Here is a 20,520-nt window from a genome sequence, read left to right on the forward strand (position 1 = left end):
TAACTGTTTCATGTGCTTCCAAGGGCCCCTTTTCTGCATCTTATACAGAACTGTGTCACTGCACCACATAGGAAGAGAGCCCTAAAAAACTTAAAAAAAGATGAATTCTATTATATTAAAATAAGAATTCATAGTAGTACAAACTCTAAAAATAAAAATGAAAAGCGAAAGGAAAAAAGATACTTTTAAGTTTAAACATGTAAATGTGGTTCAGCAGGACATTTAAGGGCCCCCTAAACCTTCGGGCTCCTATGCGACGGCATTCCTTTCATACCCTTATTTACGCCACTGATTATCTGTGTTGCCTAGCAAGTTGCCAGTTGTGAGCAATGTTACTAAATGATATGGTATTTGACTTTTGATTTATCTTTTGACTGAACATAGAAATTTAAAATTTATGTATGTATTTCTTAATTATTTGTATCTCTATGTAATTTTTTTAATTATATATCTATTTTAATCTTATAGTACATCGAATTCATACAGTTTATATAAGGCTTTCTTATTTTTTTATTTTTACAGGTATGGGAAACTGAGTGTGGCTTCATAAAGTATAGAAAACATCATTCTGCACCTGGTCATTCTGTAAACTTCTCTTCTTTTAATAAAAGTGGTACAGTTTTTGGTGCAGCAGGATATGATGCAATTGATCTGTGGGACTGTGAAAATGGCAATCTTCTGCAGACATTTTTACATCAGGAATTACGAGTTGAAAGATTTTGTTTCACTAATGATGGACATCATATAATATCAGTATTTAATAATTCTATATATAAATGGGATCTGCGCACAAATCAGTATACTGAAATTAAGCTTCCTTCTTCTAAAAATTTTGTGATTCTTAGCTGCTGTTTATCTGCTGATGGAAACTTTCTAGCATGTGGTACATCTGATTCTTCAGTGATAATACTTGACATGAATTCTGAAGCTGTGATTAATAACTTGAAAGGTCACAAAGAACATGTGATAAATGTTATGTTTTCAACAGATGGTAAAAAATTACTCTCTGTTTCTTATGGCTGGTACATCATACATGATATGACTGCAGTGAAAAATACTTACGCAGTTAGTTTTCAAGGTAACTTGAGTGTGCAGTTGAAAGATGAACTTCTTATTGCAACTTCTAGTTACTGGAAGTGGATAGAGGTGAGATATATTTTTGAATTTATAGAAGTGAATTCAGAAATTAAAATTATTTGTGCTTTACCCTTTGCTAGACCTGAGTGATAAATCACTAAATTATTTTTCAGTCACCATCATTGACACTGCAACCACTTCTTATCATTTTCCATGTGAATTTTTCAACCAACTTTTGATTATTTTACTTGGATTCCATTAATTAAGAGGAAAATTTAGGACCTCCCTTTTTTTTTTTTTTTTCCCCTTAAATTTCAAATGAAATGAGTAACAGTTGTTTCTGTTACGTTTTTTTCAAATGCATTCATGTTTTCTTTCATGATATAGGCATTTAAATTCTTTATATGAGAATGGCATTGTGCATCCTCACGAAAATGAAAAATACCTGCTATTAGCAACATTTGTGTCTAGCTGAGCGAAAAGTATCAAATTATTTTATGAAATTGAAGAAAACATGATTTTATATATACCACAAGAATAACTTATCTATCAAAATAACAGATTAAAATTAAGTATCTTGAAATGCTGGTTATTCTTATTTTAAACTTTGCTGTATATTGAATTGGTATCACATCTACAAGCTACCCTCAACAGTGCGTCGAAAGAAATATTTCACAGATACGAAGGCACATAGTCCTAGTGTGCTTTGCCATGATCAACTAAAACCATTTCAGAGAATTTTTGAATTGGCAATTGGTTGACCTGCAAAAACCAGTTCTTTAGAGAAATCATACAGGGGATAAAGCTTCAAGCAAAATACTTTCAGTTCAATTTCCAAAAGTCCTGCATAGATAGGCAGGACACTGATTTTAATGAAACATGTTTCGGCTAGGAGTCCTCAAATGGTAGAAGGAAAAGCTTGTTTTCGGAAAGCTTCTTCTAGCCTTGCACATAACTCTGTTAGTAATATGCACTGGCTAAATATTTTAACCCTTTATCGGGCCCAGGCCATTTATTTTCAAAATTTATATTTTTTGCAACTATTAGGGAAAAGTAGCTCATCTATGACCAAAAATACTATTTTTGGAATTCTGTTGTTGTTGTTCTTTTTTATAATAGGGGTGGTAACATATTTACCACCGCCCGGTATAAGCAATGGCATTTTACTGAGTTGTGCGAAAGAAAAAAATCATAATTACAAAAATATCACAAATAAGCATGTTTGATGAAACTATTTATTCTTGATTATTTAAATATACATATAATATAAAATCGATGATTAATATAAAATTTATTACAGATATAAATATAACCAAATGCACTACTTCTACTGATTTTAATTTTTATTTTTATTTATAACATGAAGCAGCACAGAATGGTACATCACATGTTGAACATAACACCTTGGTACGTTTCTGATTTACTTTTCTGCTGCAGTATTTGCACCTTCCGTAACTTTTTCCTCTGACTGGCATGTGTGTTCTAACATTAGTTGTTCGGATTTTCCCTTGGAATAGCATTTTCCTTTTTCGCTGATACCCACTTTGATTGCAGTTTTCGTTTTTTAACTAGAGAAGCCTCCAATTAGGCTGCGAGCTACTCTCAACCTAAATTCAAGTCTTTTTCCCAGTGTAAACTTCAAACTGATATGGGTAACCATTTGATGCGTTTGTTCTAGCCTAAATCTTATAAACTCTTTTTACAGGCTTCCCTGGCATATATTGCTTCATTGTGGACCTTCCTTTGAATTTTACCATTTTTTCACCAATAGATTGAAGTCTGAATATTTTTCTTGAATTTTTATCTAAATGGGTTATCAAAGAATGCACTTACTGTAATTTGTCAAATTCTGGCTCATTTCAAGGGACAGCCTTTTGATTGCCATTGATATGCAAATTTGAAAGGATATTTTTTTAATCTCTTTGCTGGCATAATTGACGAGATTTCTTGATTATTGAAAAAAAGAGTCAGAAGACCAGTACAAATCTAAGGTAATTTCTTGATCCCCTTCATAATTAGGATTTCCCAAAAAAGCCTGCAGTTCTTCTTGCGCGAGGGAGTCCTTTTTCGGAATCTTCAGGATCTGAAGGCAGTGCAAAATAAAGCTCTACATCCTCCTCGGTGATTAATTTTTTTCTTTTTCTTCAATGCGTTTACCTATAATAATATTCATTACATTTAATTAGTTACTTATATTTTGAAATCACTTGAACATACTGATCAAAATATTACCTTTATAGCATTCTTGTAAGTAATATTTTAATTCTAATTTCTAAATACATAAATATTTATGTAATCCTAAATAAACGCTAAAATATTTTCTATAATATTTATAATAATTAATATTAGAAATAATTAATTACTGAAATGCTAATATAAAAGTATTAGATATACAAAGAAATAAAGTACTATGCCAAACAAAATGCTATTTCTAAAGCGAAACATATTAGTAAAAATGTGTTTTGATCAGGCAATGGTAAATTATTTACCACCTCTAAAATCACTAAGCGTGCCGTGGTAAATATTTTACCACCAAATTCAAGTATGTATAAAACAAAATATTTCGCTATATTTTTTTAAATGCCTAATACAATTTAGCTATCAAACCTTTAAGATACAAAATATATGAATAGATAGCTTTTAACGTATTTTTATATATCATTACACAATAAAATAAGAAAAGAGTATGTGCTTACCCTCTCCATTTTACTTGAAAACTGGATGAATGCAGAAATGTTGCGGTTTACGTGTGCTCTACAGCCATCTATCTATTACAGAAAATGTTAAGCTCTGGTTCCAGAGGAAAATTCCTGATATCGGGCGCTGGTAAATAATTTTATGTATGCTGCTAGAAAACAAATTGCTTAGTGGTAAGATATTTACAACCGCATGTAAAAGGGTTAACAGAAATGTCAGCATTGAATGTATTAGCACATTGGAAATCTGTCATTTAAGTGGGTGACATTACACACATACATTTGAAAATTTGATGGCGCTGGTTTGATTCATTCAAAATGAATGAATTCTTATTATTGCTATGAATTTGTTTAATTATGAATGTTTATTGAGGAAAAGCTAATGAGTGCAGTAGTATGAAGCCTGCATTATTTAATTAGAAATAGAAATAGTTTTTATACTTGATTTATGAAAATTTCTTTGTATAAGCCATGTATTGCATGTATGGTACCCAAAATATGGGTCATGATCCACATTTGAATTGGGGGACTGTCAGCGGATGGAAAGTAGACACAAACGTTCATTATTGCGTTTATTAGACTCTGTGAAGAACAAGTTCGTACAATAGATATACAGGTAGTTCGGCGCTCACAGGCGCCCTCTTGCAGGGAACAAAATCAAATTTTACATAAGGCGCGAACATGCCGCCCACCTTGAAATACTATTTCAACATTTAGTGATTAAATTCAGTAAATTTAAAACACAATACAATATTAAAATTATGATATAATACTTAATTTATAATACATGAATTAAAACTCAAATTGGTAATGGACACAATTTTGTAATATTTCTTCTTACCATGCCATCTGAAGTCTTAATAGTCACAACCCTAACAATATTATCAAGACCAGGATGTAACTGAGTAATGCTACCCATTTAGTTGGAGGTAAGTTATCCTCCTTTATGAGACACAGATCATTAACTTGAAGATTTTTAGTTGGCAAAAGCCATTTTGGTCTTCTTTGGACACAGGTATTCTTTGTGCCAACGCTTCCAAAATTGTTGAACCATTTTTTTGAATATGTTGCCATCCAGTGAGATGGGAAACTTCAATGTAATTTGGTTCAGGAATGCTTGTTAATGATCTACCAATAAGAAAATGACCAGGCGTCAATGCTGATAAGTCATTTGGATCATTAGACAAACTTGTTAAAGGTCGCGAATTAAGACAGGCTTCTATTTGTGTGAGAAATGTTTCAAATTCTTCATATGTCAATCTCGCCTCCCCAACTACTCGTTTTAAATGGTATTTTGTTGATTTTATGCCAGCTTCCCAGAGTCCACCCATATGTGGCGCACCTGGAACGTTTAGATGCCATTTAATGCCATTATCAACCAAATATCTGCTAACATTTTGGTTATAAGTTGCAGACCTAGCAAGCCCTTCAAATTCCATGAGTTTGCATTTTGCTCCAACAAAATTGGAACCACAATCGCTATATATATCACTGCTTTTGCCTCTGCGGGAAATGAACCTCTTAAGAGCTGCAATAAAAGCATCTGCTGAAAGATTAGTCACTAATTCTAAGTGAATAGCTCTTGTCGTAAAACAAACAAATAGAGCTATATATGCCTTGAATGACCTAGAACCTCGACCCTTATTTGCTTTAATTTGAAAAGGACCTGCGTAATCCACTCCACAGCGCAAAAATGCAGGAACAGGCGAAACGCGACTAGACGGCAAATCGCTCATCAATTGATTAGTGACAGATGCTCTAATTTTGCAACACTTTATACATTTCCCAACTAAATCTCTGATAACAGCTCTACCATTTATGATCCAATATTGTTCTTGAATGCAAGATTGCATAAGTTGTGGACCTGCATGCAAAAGTCTTTCATGGTAATGTCTAACAATGAGATGAGTTAAAATGTGCTTCTTTGGAAGCAAAATTGGATGCCTAAAGCCATATGCAAGGTTTGCATGTCGCAAGCGACCGCCCACCCTGAGAATGCCTGAATTATCTAAAAATTGGTTTAAAGATAAAATTTTGCTTGTACCAGATAATGATTGAACTGGCCTAGAGTGTTAATTTCACTCTTAAATTCAACACATTGCATTAATTTAATTAACACATGCATAGCTTTAGTTAATTCACTTGTTTTTAAAAATCCACTTACCTGATCTTCTGAATTTTTACAGTTATTTACAAACCTCAGACATAATGCTACAACACGTTTAAGTTTAGTGAGAGAAGAATATTTATAAAATAAATCATGAGCATCTGTCAAGTGAGTGGCAGCAGTTGTTGACTGAAAAGCACATCTTTGCTCTGGCACAGAATCATTCAGCAGTGGTGCAGATAATGCTGTCTGCATAGGAAATAAATTATACAATAAATCTGGACCATGTAGCCACAATGAAGTAACCAGTGCAGATGATGACACACCACGCGTTGCAAGATCAGCAGGATTAGCATTTCCACTCACATGATGCCACTGGACAGAAGATAAAGTCTGGATTTTTGCTACTCTGTTGGCGACGGTCTTCCATTGGCTTGCATGAGATCTTATCCAGGCTAATACAATAGTGGAATCAGTATGAAAATAAACTTGCAATATAGGAGTATTTAAAGCCCTACAGGGGAAATCCATTAATTTAGTCAACAGTAATGCTCCACAAAGTTCCAATTGGGGAAGTGATATGTTTTTTAGTGGTGCAACTCTTGTTTTGGCTATTACCAACTGAACATTGATTTGTCCAGTATCTAACACAGAACGATAATAAATTGCAGCGGCGTAGGCCTTCTCTGAGGCGTCACAAAACCCGTGCAGTTGAAACTGGTTATCTGATTCAACCAACAAGAATCGTGAAATTTTGATACTTTTAATGAATAACATATCTTCTGTAAGTTATTTCCACTCACATTCAATATCTGGAGGAACCTTTTCATCCCACTGCAACTGATGTTTCCACAATCTTCGCATAATCAATTTATACCGAACTGTGATCGGTGCCAACCATCCAAGAGGGTCAAAGGTCTTTGCGATTATTGAAAGTAATGTTCGTTTGGTTAAGACTTAGGATATGATGACTTTGAATAAAAACATATCTGAAGCTGGATACCACAGGATACCTAATGTTTTTACAGTATCATCATTGTCTATGTTCAAAGAAACATTTGATAAGCACAAATCTGGATTAATTGAATTCAAGACTTCTTTGCTGTTAGAAGCCCATTTTCTTAGAACAAATCCTGCACGTGACAACATCTGGTTCAATTGCATTTGTAATTCTAGAGCTTCAGTAACTGAACTGGCTCTGGACATCAAATCATCGACGTCGAAGGCCCTAAGACATGTCTTGGAAGCCAAAGGGAAATTAGTTGCTTCATCTATGGCTAACTGCTGTAAACATCTTACCGCAAGGTACGGAGCTGATGCAGTACCGTAAGCAATCCTAGTTAATCGAAAATCCTGAATTGGTTTATAAGGTGAATTGCGCCAGACTATTCTCTGAAAGTCTGCATCTTTTAGTATAATTTGTCTGTACATTTTCTCTATATCTGCAGTTATAGCTATTCTGTGAATTCTGAAACGAATAATTAATGTTGTCAGATCAGTCTGCAACTGTGAACCAACCATCAATTTCTCATTAAGAGAAATGCTGCTAGAAGATTTTGCAGAACCATCAAATACGACTCGAAATTTATCACCATTTTTATCCGGAACTGAATGGTGCGGAAGGTAAAAACTAGAAAAACTAGAATTAGCTTGAACGTCAATTTCATTTTCTGGAATCAATTCCATATGACCAAGTTGTTGATAGTCTTCCATAAATTTGTGATATTGACTGGAAAGAGATTTATTCTTAATAAATTGACGCTCAATGCTTTGTAAATGCAACATCCCGTGATGACCCAAGTTCATTGCCAGATCTACGAAATGGAAACTTAACAACAAATCTACCTGTTGAATCACGAGAAAAATTCCGCTTGAAATGATTTTCGCACTCAGTTTCCTCTTCTGTGTAATGCTTTATCTCTGAAATTTCTTCCAATTTCCAAAATTTTTCAAGCTGGAGCTGAACATTGGTACAACTAGCATGATTAGATACAATTGTTTGTGATACACTTTTAGTCTTTCCGATTATGACCCAGCCGAATATTGATTCCAAGGCTGTTAACGAATGACCCAGAACAGTTCGTCCATGAAGCATTATCTCACCAAATACATCTGCACCTAAAAGAATATCTATTGGGCCAGGCTGGAAATAATTTGTATCTGCCAACCACAAAAGTTTGAAAGATGTCAAAACAGATCTATCAACTTGATATTGAGGAAGGTCACACGTGATCTTGGGTATAATTAATGCATTAACTGAAATGCTTGCGTTTTTATAAAATGGAGATGTTACTTGTAGTTGAACTGAACCTGAAACCTTTCCAATTTTTTGCAAGCTCAGGCCATTTACACTTATGTTTGCACTAGTGCGCTTTAACTGCAGTAAATTTACACAGTGCTCCCGAATAAATGAGCCCTGGCTACCTGAATCAATTAGCATCCTGCATTTTTGTAAATCGCCATTAATATCTGTAACATAAACAACCGCAGTAGGCAAAAAAACTGCTTGCATGACAGGCACTGTGGCGTTATTGCTACTAATAGCAGAAGTTCCATGGGTATATGACATTTTTCATCATTTGAATTTTTCGAACATAACACTGTGTTATGTGGCTTCGAACAATATTTACACATGGTTGCACGACATTTAAAAATGGGATGCGTTTTACTATCTTTCAAACAATTAGCACATAATTTATTCCTTTTAATAATATCCCATTTTTCTTTGATAGGGAGTTCTAAAAAGCTATCACGTTTAAATAACTGAGAATGAGAATTACCCTTACAATGAACGCACACATTAGCCACAAGTTGGGACGAAAAAGCATATCTGCTACCTGAACCGCGAGTTTTAATTTCAGAAGGCAAAACTGCCTTCTCGCTCTGGCACTTCACCAAAGAGGCAATAGCATTCGCTCTGTTTAAAATAAAACCCTTGAATTCAGCAAAAGCAGAAATTTTCTTGTTCGAATGCTCTATTGTCACTCTTTTAGTGTTTCATGATCAAGTTTTCCTTTTAACAGAAAAATAACCGTAGTATCCCAATGCTCTACTGGCTGTTTAAGGATTTTTAATGTATCAATTAATCTCCGCATACCTGAAGCTGATTCATGTTTTAGAACAAGTTGTGAAGTTAATTTATTTAATGCTGCGTTTATTATTTCTATTTCGTTTTCATAACGTTCAGTAAGCGCTTCCCATGCCTTTTCATTATTCGCGTTTGAAATTTGAACTGAAAACAGCAGCTTCACCTTTCACAGAAAGCTTAAGATATTGCAATTTTTGACTGTCACTTAATAAACTATTATTTCCAACACTGGCAAGAAATAAATCCCTAAATGATATCCAATCAACATAATTAGAAGTAAACACTGGCAATTCCACGCGAGGAAGTTCCAAGCTGTTTGCATTAGCACTTATTATATCTTTGCCTGAATTTCTAAGTTTTCTTGATTATTCCTTTAAAGTAATTTTTAATGCATTCAGTTTGGAAAATAGTTCATTCATTTCTATTTCATATTTACTAAACTCTGCGTCAGAACAAGTACCAAGAATGTTATCGTTTAAACAGTTCACTTCAACACCTAATGCACCAATATCATTTTCATATACTTCAATGGCAGAAAAAGAATTTTCTTGATTTTGTAAACCATTTACTTGTGAAATTAAATGAGTCAACTTACCCTTAATGATTCGCTTTTGCTTTAAAATCGACTCCATATTCCTGCCGCTGTCTTCACAATCCAGACAAAATATAAATCCGTTTTCCTTGCACGAAATGTCCTTCTATACCAGAATGTTAAAAATTGTCTTGACACATCATCCAAAGAAATGTGCTGGCTCACGACGGACCATGATAGCGGATGGAAAGTAGACACAAACACTCGTTATTGCGTTTATTAGACTCTGTAAAGAACAAGTTCGTACAGTAGATATACAGGTAGTTCGACGCTCCTCTTGCAGGGAACAAAATCAAATTTTACATAAGGCGCGAACAGGGACAATTTTTGGTGTGTCGAAAAATGCCTTGAAGGCTTGTTTTGCTTTATTATATAATTATGAATAACTCTTAATTGTTAATTGCAAACATTAATTCATTATTCAAAATATTTATTTAGAATTCTTACTGTCCTCCATTTTTCTCCAGAGCAACTATAATCATGTGGATCATGATAAGTTACTGTTATATGCAGTTAGGTTCTGATATTAATGAATTTTGTAAACACTGCCATGTATCAAAGCTGTGCATGTTTTCTTGGATAGAAACTAATACCTAGCAATCTGTTACTTTTACTGGTACTGTAAATGTATTCAAACTAATGTGGAAATACTACAAGTGCAATCAAACCTAATTTTATGGTGAAGATAGTGCAATAAAACTTCAAATACCTTGACTAACATTAAAACAGACCTATCAGCTAATCAGGAAACTTAGATAATCGAAATTGTCTCCCCCCATTTCATCAGCCAAATAGGCATTTCCTTTTATGCAGGTGAGGCTGTTTTATGTATTGTATTTTACTGCTATGAAGATTGTAGGCTAAAAGATATAAATATAGGGAGTCATCAATTTATGGTCATGTTTGGTTCTACCTAACTGGGCATCAGTTAAGTCATATTTTAATTTTAGTAAAAAATAAATTGTGGCATATGTACAAAGTTTATGTGCAGCAGAAAATTGTTGTTGCTAGTAGAAGTTTGAGCATCCTCAGTTATGTAATTTTTGTTGCAGTTACACTTTCAGCTTGTTGCTCTGGCTTTTTCAAAAGCATTGCACTCAAGCACCTTAAGCAAGCACTTAGGCAATTAATCTTCCATGGTGAGGTACATGTCAGGTGTTGAAATAAAAGTACTATCAGAATATTGCTTTCTTGATTTACATTATATATCAAAGTATCACCAGGGTTTGTTATTTCATAATAACTTCTCTAGTTGTTGAAGTGGGAGACAGTGTAAATTATTTTTTCCCTTCTTACTGCATAGCTTTGTGGAGAAATTAGAAAGGCCGAGCTAGCAATCAGAAGGTCCAGAATTCGAATCTCTGTGAAGGTAATGTACATTTTTCACAGGTTCTGCTCTGAAAAATAATATGCCTAATGGTCTTTGCTATACATACACAGATTATTGGCTGATTGTGGATATGAGAATAATTATCTAGAATTATTCATACTGTTTAAGCCCCTGAATAGCATAATTCAGGGTTCATACGGTCCTTAAGAGTCCTTAAAAGTCCTTAAATTTTTTGGAATTGATTTTTGGTTCTTAAAAGTCCTTAATTTTGGCCAAAATCAGTAGAAGGTCCTTAATTTTAGTCATCTGAAATTTCTGTCTGTATTTACGACTGCCATTTTAATGTGAATTAGCATTTTGGAGGAATATTTTTTTCGATTCACTGACGTATATGGTTATTTTTTAAATGGGTTCATGGGTTATAATTTGTTTCCATTTCTAATATTTACTCGAGTTTCTAAGCAAGAAGTGAAACATAAGCATTTCGAAATTCATTTCTCGTAATAAAGAGCTCTTAAACAATTTTCGCTTTTGGGAATGTGAATTCTTTTATTGAACGGTTCTAAAGTTGGCAACTTGTCAACATTTTGGTGATTTTAAGATCAGTTTCTATAGAAAATTTTTAATTCCGAAATCTGAGAATTTTTCAACGATTTTTTTTAAAACATCATAACGTTGATAAATTTCATTAAAATAATGGTAATATATTGGAATTATATTTAAAAAATAACATTAAAATAAAACATTTTTATTTTTTTGCTGTCATATTATAAAGTTTCATTTTGGCAACTTATTATACAATATTTTGAATCTGAAAAATAAACAAGGTATAATGCTGTAAAGCATAATTTACGAAACAGCTCTTAGCAAAAGCAAAATTAGCAATCTAGTTAATTAAAAAGTCTTCTTTTTAATTTTTTCATAGTAAGCGTTTTTCCCATGTTATTGTCTCAGAATATTCAAAATTCTCAGAATATGCATCAGTTTTCTCTATAAAATTAATTTTACACTTTTTCTCTCCTTTTTTTACTTCCTTAAAATTAGCAATCTAGTTAATTAAAAAGTCTTCTTTTTAATTTTTTCATAGTAAGCGTTTTTCCCATGTTATTGTCTCAGAATATTCAAAATTCTCAGAATATGCATCAGTTTTCTCTATAAAATTAATTTTACACTTTTTCTCTCCTTTTTTTACTTACTTTTACGAAGTAAAAAGGAAGTATTGTAATCGCGAAAAGTTTCAGGCAGCATATTTCAACGAAAATATCCATTTTGACCGCTATCGAATGCAATTTAATGATGTTTTTGCGTGATATCTGTAGGTAAGAACAGAATAAAATACTCTTTTCCTTCAAAAAAATTATAAAACTGCTTTAAAATTAATTCTGAAGAGAAATTTCCGTGTCGTCTGTACGAACGTATGTACGTACGTAACGAGTAGCCTCAGAACGTTGAAATTTTGTATAAAGGACTGCTATAGCACGTAGATGTGCACCTCGTATTTTGGTTGCAATCGGCCGCACCAAACGTATATAAATATATTTATATATATACAGTCAAAAGTCGTTAATCCGCACTCGTCGGGACTTCGGCGATTCCGGATTATCGATTTTTCCGAATTATAGATCATCAGTTTAAATCTTGTAAGATGGCATGCAGAAATTCTAAAATTAAAAATATGAAACCGTAATTTATGAAATAAAGAACAATTATGATCTAAAGGGTATCAAAATTTGCAAAAAGAAAAAGCTTAATATTTATTTGTTTACTTAAATAAACATTTCTTTCAATGTTAAGTTGTTTAAGTTTTGCTTCGTTTCATGTGATAATACTTTCTCTTTAATTCTATTAAACAGACATAATTTCTTGTTCAGTTACAAAGTTCCGCTGTTCAAGTCCTATAATTGCTGTGTCAAGAACACTGACTAATTTGTTAATCGAAATTTTTTCGTTTTCAATAACCTCTGTTACTTTTCTTCGCTATCGGAAGCGAATTATAATGACGAGGAACTTGTTTTAAATCATATCAAAGACGGAGCATATCGACATGAAATACTACATTTGGTAAGGAATTATAAGCCAAATAAAATAAAAACATCTGATCTTCAATTATAAGCCAAATAAAATAAAAACATCTGCCCTGAAGATAAGGATAGTGCTGACAGATCAACTTCCAATTCATTACGCGCCCGCCGCGCGGCGTTCCCCCCGCCGAGCAGCGTGAAATTGATAAACAGATTTCGGATTTCAAAACATACTTTCGCTTTAGATCCTTTACATATTAACAAATATATATCGGAAATTCTATTTGATATAATCGAAAGTTTAAGCTTACTTTTATAAAATTGCTCTTACAGTCTGCAAAAAATAATAAGCCGGATCCAATTCGAAAATTAAGGAACAACGCAATCATCAACATTAACTGAAATAGATAATTAGATAATTTTAGCTTATACGTCCATTATACATAAAACGCGCACGCGAAAACGTATTCTGCACTTGCGCACACTCATATGCGCAGTCGTAAAAGGTCTTACGCGCACGCGTAAACGCCTATGCGCTTGTTTCAAATCGGCGCATGCGCAGAAAATTTTTAGTTTTGAGGTCCGGATTATAGATCATTCCGAATTAAGGGTGTCCGAATTAACGACTTTTGACTGTATATATCCACTCTGTTACCCGGCTCAGTGATCTCAGTTTCTTTACTCTTATATGTTTGTAAATTGTACATTTTGTGCTTTATTATTATTTTGTATTATGTTGATTTTATCTTCCGGTTAAGGTTTTTATGCCTTTAGTAAATCTGTATGCAATATTTTGAGAATTATCAACAATTTTAAAGTTGTCTAAGTGCCACTAAGCATTTTATATGGCGGCCATTGATGTTTACATTTGAAACAGAGACTAGTGGATTTGTTGCCAATCTAGAGAAACTTAGCTTCGCAACAACAAAGATAACACATTCATTTATTATTGCCAATTAAATCATGCTTAATTCTTTCTGGAATTTTTTCGAGGAAATAAGTGTTTAAGATTTACTTCGTAATTTTTAATATAGATGTTCTGAGTTTTTATGCATTTTTGCCTTCTCGCGAAGTGAGAACTGAATTAATTTAATGAGAAATACTCAATTGTCTGTGAAAAACTGTTTCTTTTTTGTTTTGTTTGCTTAATTTCTTTTATACATCATTCTAGCTTTATTATAGTATTTGAATAGAACATGTGGCAATGATTAGATAATTCTATTCTTTAAATGATATAAATTTTGTGCATTATGAGTTATAATATGAACAAAATATATAAGTTAACTGTTATATAATTTTGGATTATATAACAGTTAACTTAGTTTCCGTTATATAATTATTATATAAGTTAACTGTCATATAATTATTAATACTGTTAAGTGAATCTAGCGCCAGAGTGTCACTATGGTAAACAAATACTAGAGTGAATTTTAAAGAATGCATTTATTCTATTGTGGTTTATGCGCTGTCGGCGAAGTAGATTTAATTCAATCCAATAAGTTTAAATGAAATGCAAGAAAAAATGCTTATAATTTAGTATTCCGTACAAGGAAGTCATGTGGTGTACACATCAATTTTTTTTTTTTCTAAATTATTTCTGGCTTTTTGCTGTTACAGAATTGGTTGGGATAATTTTTCTTTAGTATTTTTGACATTGCAGCTTGGAAACTTTACAAGGATTTGAAGTCAAGATTTATAGACCCACGGTTCTAGAAGATTCGAGAAATATGTGACAAAATGAAAAATGTCTCTATGGTATCAACGGGAAATGGATGTATTTTACAGAAAGTTTGCGATGAATTTCTTACTTTTTGGAGAACGTCTGGAAGAACAATGGAGACATAATATTTGAATATTTTACTCCTGCTACTAAAATCTTTTTCTTAACATGTTTATCTTCCCTTTATTTTCTCTACTTTTCATTAGAAAAAAGCATAGAAAATATCAAAAATGCTTCTAATCTTATTATTTAGGCAGGCATTATAGAAAGGGTTTTTTTATTAATAAAAATTGAAAACTAGCAGGAGTAAAATATTCAAATATTATGTCTCCATTGTTCTTCCAGACGTTCTCCAAAAAGTAAGAAATTCATCGCAAACTTTCTGTAAAATACATCCATTTCACGTTGATACCATAGAGACATTTTGAAAGATCCATCTAATATGTCTTAATGCATCATACACTAGGCATTTTCCCACCTGATGCAATCTCTGTGGATCCTAAATTCGACTGCATAGTACCTTTCTAAATTCTGCTTCCAATGTCTGCTGTAAATTCTAAAAGTTTTGCCATTTCTAGATTTTGTTGTTTGGTGTGTCACTAAATTCTAAAAATTCTGCCACACCAGCTCTGTAACCGGCCTTTATATATTTTATATTTCTTCTGAATTTCATATTACTAAAGAAATTAAATTAGTCACTTTTTCTATACATTTTCTAAATGCATTTAGTGCTTTTTAGAAAAACAGAAATCTTTAATTAAATCCAAAAATTCTAAAATGAAAAAGGAAACATGCTGAAGAAAGAAACTGAATGCATAAAGAAAATTCTTCTTCAAAAGATATGTGCAGTTATTATTTGTAAATTACGCAATTGTTTATGATTTCAGCCTTTACTATAATTTTCTATTTCCTCATATGATAGGGTTACTGAGCCATATTAAATTAAATTGTATAATCTTTGACCACTAATCCACATTTTTATTTTGAATTTGTCTGTTCTTGTTTAATTATGTCACCTTGATTGACTTTGTTAGCATCAGAACATGCCTTTATGTTTGTTCTAAGTTCTTTTTAAATAAGAGGCTTATTTAAAATTTTGTCTGATATTGTAGTTACTTTCAGACATAGTGATAATTTGCTTCACATCTATCGGGGGTTTTGGACTATTTAACTTTTACCAAATTAAGTAAACCCTCCTAGGTACATTGTGGAGTGGTTGACAAGTTAGGAGATAAAGCACGCAGAAACTTGTGAGAGCATTGGTTTGCAAATCTGTAATTATTGTTAGAAAAGATGCTTAAAGAGAAGGAAATCGATATAAACTAGCCAAAATGTTCGAGAAGGCTTCAAATTAAAATGACAGATAAATATTGAGTGTTGTTGTTACAAAACATAAGTTTTTTGTAGCTTTTAATGTGTAATTATTCTAATATTGTTTAAGAATCAGTGTCATAAATTAAATTTGTTTAAAACTCTGAAATTTTATTAGATTTTGATTTTAATAGGGCTTTTTTTAACAAATATTATTAAAAAATAAAATTTAATAGTGACCATGTAAATCCATAATGACTAAGGTTACCTATTTACCTAATTTAATTATTTATAACTAACTGCTTACCCTTAAAAATTATCTCTGCATATTAAAGTGAGTTATTACCTTTCATTAATATTCACTGTGGTTACAAGATAAAACACAGAAATGCAGAAATTCAAGTAAAACTTATTCTTTGCATCTAGTGAGACTTAAAATAATACAAAACAACATATCACCTCTGGTGCTTGAATGGCTTATTGGAACCTGAAAGTATATTAACTGGGTTACAACCCCTGGAATTCTGCACAAAGCTATGACACTAACTGCATCAAACAGAGCCTAAATAACTTTCAACACTTGCTAACCGTGCCTACATCAGGCCTTTCAAGTTTGTTCTAACTAGCAGGTCTCTCTCTAGACAAGCAGTAGCACTGACAACATTCAGTCTTTTGTTATGAATCATGCTGATTATGATCTTACTTCTCATTTTGACCTATGCCGTTTGATATAAAGTCTACATAAAATCTATTTACTAAACCTCTAGACCAGCAGTTCTCAACCTTTTTACTAATGTGTACCATCTAAACAAAAATTTAAAACCTTTAGTACCACCACTACAAAGTACTACTACCAGCACCAATCTTGAACAAAGCTCAGATCGCATAAATTTACAAGAGTTAGAGAAAAAACTCAATCAGAATGTTGGGATTTTAATTTTTGAAATAAATAGTTAAAAATACTTTTCTTCTTTGTGTACCACTTATTTTTTTCTTGCGTACCACCAGTGGTACGTGTACCACTGGTTGAGAACCTCTGCTCTAGACAGATCAAGTATGTGACAAAATGAGACATAAAAAAAAATCGATATAAAGCTAACTATTAGTAAAACGTAAATATCACTTATCATCTTTCATATATGTCTAACCTATTATAAGTGTAAAATATTTAATGCTACTTGATAAACTGCATGAACTTTATTTTATTCTCATATTTATTAATAATTATGTTAATTCATGTTTAGTAATAATGCATACTACTTAGGGATCTATTTTATTTTTAGGGTGGTATTACAAAAGTGAAATTCAGGCATAAAATAATATTTTTAATTGAATTTACTCAGTTCCCATTTGCTCATAGGTCTTTAATTTTTTTCATTAATGGTCCTTAAAAGTCCTTAAAAGTACTTAATTTCCGTGTGCAGAAATGTGTACGAATCCTGATAATTGCTGTCATCCAGTCTTAAGGCATTTACATATTAGCTTATAATTTGAAATACTTTGTTTTCATTCTTTCTTCAGTGAAATAAGTATCATCTTAATAAATGAAAGTTAATGAAAGCACAGACTAAAGTAATTCTATAAATTTAGCTAATATATACTGTTTAAATGCAGTTCTTCATGAGTAAGTCCAAAGACTTGTGCTACTTTGTAAAAGGGTTAATTTAAATATTACTGCATTTCTCTGTTTGTTCTTCATGTGTATCATTTAATAATTGATCATTAAAATCACTTTTCGATTGGAGTTTATATCAAAGATGCAACATTGTTTTTTATATGAAATGAGGGTTTTCTAGGCTGTGAAATTATTCATTTATAGCCTAAAAAATATATAGTTGCTTGATGATCTATTTTAGATTTTTGAAAAGGTGCTGTTTTTACAACGCATTTACTGAGATAACGTGCGATGTATTGTGAGTTATGCACACAGCATCAGATTTATGCTTGAGACTAGACCTCACTTAAAGTATTTTAAGAAAGTTTATTTCTTTAAAAGGCTTCTATTTTTTATAGTCAGTGATTAAAATCTCTGTAAAAGCATTATAGATATCTTGAGCTTTAATTTTAATATATTTCTCATCATAAAAAAAAGGAAGGGAAAAAAAACTGATTTTAATTGATTTTTTTCCTCTTCCCCCTGCTGATTAAAATCATTGACACACTGCTTTATATACAGTAAAATCCTAAGACAACAATCCATAGTTCCATATGATTTTAGTCACCTGCAACTTTAGAATAGTTGATGTTTAATACTGTGGTTTGCTGATATTCCATAAATAGTCATTTTCATAGTTTTCAGGTGGTCACAATGAAAACGTTTGTTTATCTGCAAGCTAGTAAAATAGTTTTGAAATAAATGTACAAAACTTCTCCAAACTTTTCCATGCCTTTCTTGTTTAATATCTTTAACATGTTTGTAGGAAAGTTTTATATACAATTTCTTTCATGAAAATAATATTGGAAAGTATAAGTTTCTTATATTCTGGCTGGCATGATGTTATTCATTAGTAATTACAGCAGTTAGTGGAGGGCTTTTATCGCATTGATGCTGATGACCTCAGGTTCGGTTCCTATGTATGGATTAGTTGTTTTTGTTTTTTCTCATATCCCTTGTAAGAAGTAGTATTGTGTAGTGTAAGAAGTAGTGTTGTGTAGTGCACTGTGGCGAGTATTTTCATTAAAAAAGGGTGGAATGACCTATGGGCTGTGCTGTTCTCTAGCAAATGCTGAATCAAAAAATACCGTATTGTAAAAGAAAAAGTCTTTGATGATCATTGTAATATTCACTGAAATAAAGCCTTTATCAGTGAAATGATTTCTTAAGTGTTATTTAATGTTGTATGTCAAAGAAATGATTTCTGTTTTATATAGATCACAGTAAAAAAATCATATTTTTTTTACAAGTTTGAATTTTAAAAAAAAATTACATATAGAAATTTAACATTTCTGGCAATGCAAATTTGAAGCCAGTGCTTTTAAATTAATATTTTTCTGATGTAAAGTATTTGTTTAACTTTGTATTTTCAAAATTAACGTGCCTAGCTATTTTTTTATTTGATTGATTCACTTGTACTTTTCACTGAATCAGCCCTTTTTTGGTAGGGTTCATCTAAAATTCTTTTTTAAGTTTTGTAAATCTTTTCTAAAAAAAAAAAAATCACGTGACCAAAATTGTCATAGTCTAAGAACCTAGCTCTCTCTCTCTCTCTCTCTTTTTTTTTTTTTAAATTATTATTAAGGCTGTGGGCCAATGACCAGTCGCACTATCTAATATGTTATGATGATTGCACAGTTAATTACATCTTGACCAGCTGCTCAAGAGGTAATTAAATGTGCAATCTTTTGGAAGCAATTTCTAATTCAAAATTTAAGCAAAAAAGCAACCTTAGATTGGCATAGATTTTGAATGAAAATTTGTCGATTTCAAGAGTGAGAAAAAAAATTTTAAAGCAGGAGAGGGATCCATGTCAGACACTTTCAAATTCATTCAAAATCTATGACATTCTAAGGGTATTTTTTCACTAATGTAAAATTTGTATGTAACATTAGCATATTTTAATAATTTTTAATTTTACATTAGCTCTTCTAGATACACCCTGGTACTGCTGTCCTAATTATTCCAAATGGCATTAAGGTTTTAATTCCATTGTTGCAATAAGAGAAATGCTGTTAATTCTGAGTCCCTTTCAGAAAATTATTTGGTGCCAAATTTTCTGTAATTAGTTTTAGTAAATTCTAATTGTTTTCTACTTTTTGTATACTTATGGGAAATATTTGATTTTGTTTTATAGTGTAGAAATAGTGAATATTCTCAATGCAAATCAAGAAAGCAGTATTATGATAGTATGTTTCAGTACTAATCAGTTCCTTGAAGAATTTAATACATTTTCCAATATTTAGAATTATGGGATTAAAAAATGAAATTTAAGTTAACAGCATGTGAGTAATAAAGTATGATTTAATTTCAATAAATATGATTTTTTTTCCTTTTTCCATGTTAATATTTATTTATTTTGATTATGCATTCTCCCCCCTCTTTTTTGTGTGTGGGAGAGGGGGATTAATGATCTTATATAAATTCCTTCCTAAATGATAGTATTCTATATTCTTATGTAATAAGTTATGATGATTGATACTCTTTGATAATGCTAAATTTCAAATAATACTTACAGATTCAGATACTTACTGTTGCACCTTTTGAATGCATTTATTAAAAGTTAATTTAATGTGCTTACATTAAAAATACCTGAATGTGGTATTCTGTGTAAGATATGCTGAGACCACTATTAATGAGTGGCTGAAGCTAGAAAATATTTGTTCTTCTTAGAAAGTCTTCGTCAAACATGTTTCTGTCTTTAGTATGTGTTTTTCCATAACTTAAAAAGTTTGTCTATCATAACACAGCACAAAGTCCATAATTCGGACTTGTCAGAACTTCAGCAATTCCGGATTATAGATCATCCATTTAAATCCGGTAAGACGGCATGCAGAAATTATACTATTAAAAATATGAAACCGTAATTTATGAAATAAAAAGCAATTATGATCTAAAGGGTATCAAATTTTACAAAAAAAAAA

At 31.8% G+C, this 20,520-nt stretch overlaps 1 protein-coding gene across 4 annotated transcripts in view; it reads left to right on the forward strand.

Annotated features, from left to right (window-relative positions):
• Window positions 1–20,520, forward strand: part of LOC118202361 (apoptotic protease-activating factor 1-like) — a 311,048-nt gene that overhangs the window by 198,400 nt on the left and 92,128 nt on the right. For all 4 annotated transcript variants that reach the window (XM_085822252.1, XM_085822253.1, XM_085822254.1 and 1 more), the window contains exon 9: window positions 523–1,146. In XM_085822252.1, coding sequence (XP_085678378.1) covers window positions 523–1,146 — 624 coding nt within the window. The remainder of the gene's footprint in view (window positions 1–522; window positions 1,147–20,520) is intronic.

This window comes from Stegodyphus dumicola, chromosome 8, assembly GCF_044657685.1.
Source record: "Stegodyphus dumicola isolate Sdum_Otavi_A_Nest chromosome 8, ASM4465768v1".
In the NCBI taxonomy this organism is placed as follows: Eukaryota; Metazoa; Arthropoda; class Arachnida; order Araneae; family Eresidae; genus Stegodyphus; species Stegodyphus dumicola.